The sequence below is a fragment of the Gekko japonicus genome, unplaced genomic scaffold (genome assembly GCF_001447785.1).
Source record: "Gekko japonicus isolate JY-2015 unplaced genomic scaffold, Gekko_japonicus_V1.1 scaffold3545, whole genome shotgun sequence".
Classification (NCBI taxonomy): domain Eukaryota; kingdom Metazoa; phylum Chordata; class Lepidosauria; order Squamata; family Gekkonidae; genus Gekko; species Gekko japonicus.
In genome coordinates, this window is record NW_015169890.1 from 94,943 (window position 1) to 98,982 (window position 4,040).

Below are 4,040 nucleotides of genomic sequence, written 5' to 3' on the forward strand. Positions count from 1 at the left end.
TCAGTCTGCTTCCAGGTGCTGTTTAACATAATCTGAAATGCGGACAAAAAGCTGTCTTCTTCCGAGCTCTCATGCTTGGCCAAAGAGCTATCCTGGAATGGTGAATTGAAAAGAAGCAGAGAGATTTGTGAGTGGGGATAGGAGTGCAGTGATGAGAAGATGTGAATGGGAAGAAGAGATAATCCATAGAACAGATCTGTCAAATCCAGTTAGGATCTCTAGCTTGTTAGCAGCCAGTTTTAGTGCAAGAAGACAAATAGTGACATTCCTTCGGCTGGGAAGGAAGAAAGCTGTTTGATAGCACCACCAAGTGGTCATTGTTGGAAATACACTTGGGGAGTTTTGCATTCTGTAATTTTTCAGTTGCACATCGATTAAAGTTTGAGTACACTTCAGTGGTGACCAGGTTTTGTTCCACTGCAAAAATTCACATTTCTATCCCATACTCTCTCCAAGGAGCTCAGGGCTGTGTACAGGTTTATCTCCCCTCCATTTTTCATCACAACCACCCTGTAAAATAGGTTAGGATGAGATAGCAACTATCCTGATATCACCCAGCAAGCTTCATGGCTAGTGGGGGATTGTACCTAGGCCTTTGCACTTCTAGGCAGACACACTAAACCACTGAGCCATTGGCTGTCAAATCCAGGTCAATTAGCTGAGCAGTCTGTTTCAAACCCTTCAGCCAGGTCCCTCTCAGTCCCTCCCTCCATAGCGATTGCACTATAGGAATAACAGTATTGGACTATCTAAGTCTGGTTGCCAACTTTTAAATTGGTCCCTCTAGCAGCTTCTTTAAATGCTAGTTTGATCTCCAAGCAATGATCAGGTCATGTGATTTAACTTCATTTATGGTGTGAGAAGCTTCAGCTGCCTATTGCCACTCATCAAACCTCTCTTAAAGGAACAGAATCCCCCCCCAAATCAGGTGTGCTGTCTCTGCTTAAAGTCCTGTTGTAAGGATTAGATGATGCATGTGAAGTGTTCTGGATGTTAAAGAAAATCACCGTATAAAATGCCAAGGTTTATTGTTCATTGAAGCACTCATACCCTTAAATTCAAACGTGATTGCTCAGTCACTCACTGGAAAGCCACTTCCTGGTTTTTCCTATTAAGATGTATTTGCCGTATTCGCAAGCATAAAAGCAATATGTCTTTGGGAAGAACAGGAACACCTTTGGTATCACACTTCATGGAATGTTAACACCCACCCACAGATATTATTTGAGGGGGGGGGTATACAAAAGATACCAAGCCAGAATGACAACTTGCTAATGAGAAAGGCAGGTGAGTGGATACTCGGACCAAGATTCTTGGTCCTGCATGGCCTACACGAGTGCCTGAATATCCTTTACGTATCTGGTCATGGTAACTAAGCCTTTTGAAAGCCCAGTGGTTTTTCTCTCACAAGAGTTGTTATGTATTCTTCATGACTTATATTAATTTTGTCGCTATGTTATAGGTTGAAATGGTGGTGGTGGTGGTGGTTATTATATTTGTTATATTTTCAAAATCACCAGTCCGTTAAGAGTCAGAGGTTGAAAGGATGCATGACTTCATACTTGGTTGTAAAATATAGCCAACTCCACCTTGCTCATTCTACTGTCCAAGGTGGAAGCTGGAAAACCTTTACAGGAGGGATGTTCCCTCTTGTTCTTTTCCTGTTGATAGCCTTGTATCCCACAAAAGGAATGCAACCATCGCATCCTCCTCCGACCTTCTCTCATGGTTCCTTCATCCCACCCTTTTCTCTCCTACCCATCTCAGCGCTATATCCATGAAAGAGGGCACCGCCTTGCTCTCAACATGTGAGAGGAAAAGGTGGCAAAGGGACCATAAGGAAAGCAAGGCAGGGAAGAGAAATCTTAGCTGCATCCTCCCTTTATTTGGCTGGAGATCCGTTACAGAGAAAGCCAGAATCTCTGTACAATGTGGCGACACTAGAAAAAGTTGCTGTTGGAGGTGGTACCATTTAATGTGCGCTGTACACCCCAGACCTGGACCCAGGACTTTGGGCAACAAATTCCACTTTTTTGGAAGTGTTCCAAGATCTGCTTCTTTTCTAAAGCAAAGCTATTGAAATTCTCCCTGGGTCAAAGCCTTTTGACAATCAGCACATCTACTTATAGGAATAAAGAAAGCAGAATTAAAAAGCCAAAAAGAGAGACTCCTGAAACAATGCTGGAAAAAACATCTTGGATTCTACAGTGCCAGTCCGCAACTGCTGTCTGCAACTTGCCGCTTCTCCCCTGTCCTTTGAGCTTTCAATGCATCTTTCACATTGTGGCAATGAACCAGAGAAAGACAATGGCTTCCTAATTTAGGTCAGATCTGTCAGATAATCACCAGGGGATGGGAGGGAAATATGGAATACGTCAGACAAGCCCTATGATTATCTGTGCTTCATGCTGCCAGGGACCAGAGTGTGTGTGTGTGGAAGATATTCCATCTCTGAAAGAAAAGAAAAAATATGAAGATATGATGGCTCCATGGCAGAGTACATGCACTGTATGCAGAAGGCCTCAGGGTCTCTCTAGTTCTGAGGTCTTAAGTCAGAGGTGCTGGGAAAGACCCTTGTCTGCCCAAGACTCTGGAAGAGGGGTGTCAAACATATGGCCCGTGGGCTACATCCAGCCACTAAAGGGGTTCCTGCCTTCCACCACACCCAAGCCTGCTGGAAGGGAAGGCAGCCTCCTCCCAGGCAAGATGACACCACTAGAATTATTGCTGTGGAACACCAGGGACACATAGGGATGAAGAAGACATAGCCCCAAACTCCATATTATGTTTGTATAAGTATTGTCACAGGAACTTGCAGGCCTAAATCACCTGTGAGTTCCCTGTGGCAACTCAATTAAGAAGTGCCACCAGGGTCCAGTTGGATTGAGAATATGGCTGGGGGTGGGGCACACTGCAGCTCCAGACAGAATCATGACCCTGTAGGGTTGCCAGTTCTGGGTTGGGAAATTCACAGAGATTTAGAGGTGGAACCTGGGGAGGGTGGGATTTAGGGAGGGTAGGGACCCCAGTGGGGTATAATGTCATAGACTCCACCCTCCAAAGCTGCCATTTTCTCCAGGAGAATTGGTCTCCTGGAGATCTCCAGGCCCCACCTGGAGGTTGGCAGCCCATGGCCAATGTGATGATATGCATTTTCTCCTGGGAGGCTGGCAAGCAGTGAACCTCCACTTGACATTTTAAAAGTTTTTCCTTTTTTTCTTTTCTCTGGGAAGGAGGAAGTTCATCAATGGCTTTCCTGGCTCACCTTCATACAAATGCTAATGGATGTTGAAGCTTCCCCTTTCTCCTCCCTCCTTCTCCAAGCAGGGAATAGAGGTTTGGTGGTATAAAATGCTAGATAGTCCTGAAGAAGCAGAGTCCTGGAGATCTCCAGGAAGTGCATCTTTGACCTGGTCAGTGGGAGGACACAGGGATTTGATAAAACTTCCTTGCCACAGGAAGTAGCTCTCTTTCTTTGGGATGTTCAGACAATGAGAAGACACAGGACTCTTAACTCCTGAGGCAGCCATATTGATCATGTGCTCATCTGGGAGACTGGGAGCAAGCTTCAAGGTAATGGTCACTCTGTAGAGAACTAGAACAGCTAAGCTAAAAGAGCCTGTCCTATTTTATCATCAGTTAGGGCATATATAGTGAGAGGGACAGAGGAATTGTATTTTACCAATTTCTTTTTTCCTTGCTCAGATCTGGTGCTGTGCTAAAAGAATGCTTGTAAACATTTTCTTTTTAATAAATATTTTAAACTGTTGATGCTGGGATTGGTTCTCTGTACCACATAGACCCCTACCATCTCGAACACACTATCAGAAGGCAGCCAGGGGGTTAGCAATTGGCTATTCCTCCAAGGGTGCCCAAAGCATTAATTTGTCCCCATGGTGGCCAGGCGCTGGGCAGCGGGTGACACAGAGGCAAGGCCTCAGGGAGCTGGGAGTCCTGATCCTCCCAGTACATAAATCCCTACAACAAGTAGTGGTGGCGGGCTACCCTGAGAGTGAAAGAAAAGCCCCTCCAGGGAGTTG

General features: G+C 45.3%; 1 protein-coding gene across 1 annotated transcript in view; it reads right to left on the minus strand.

Moving 5' to 3' along the window:
- The window catches only part of LOC107115720 (melatonin receptor type 1C-like), a 45,676-nt gene extending 42,146 nt beyond the window's left edge, over positions 1 to 3,530 (minus strand). Inside the window, exon 1 of the mRNA XM_015417478.1 lies at positions 3,354 to 3,530. Coding sequence (XP_015272964.1) covers positions 3,354 to 3,530 — 177 coding nt within the window. The remainder of the gene's footprint in view (positions 1 to 3,353) is intronic.
- Positions 3,531 to 4,040: the final 510 nt, after the last annotated feature.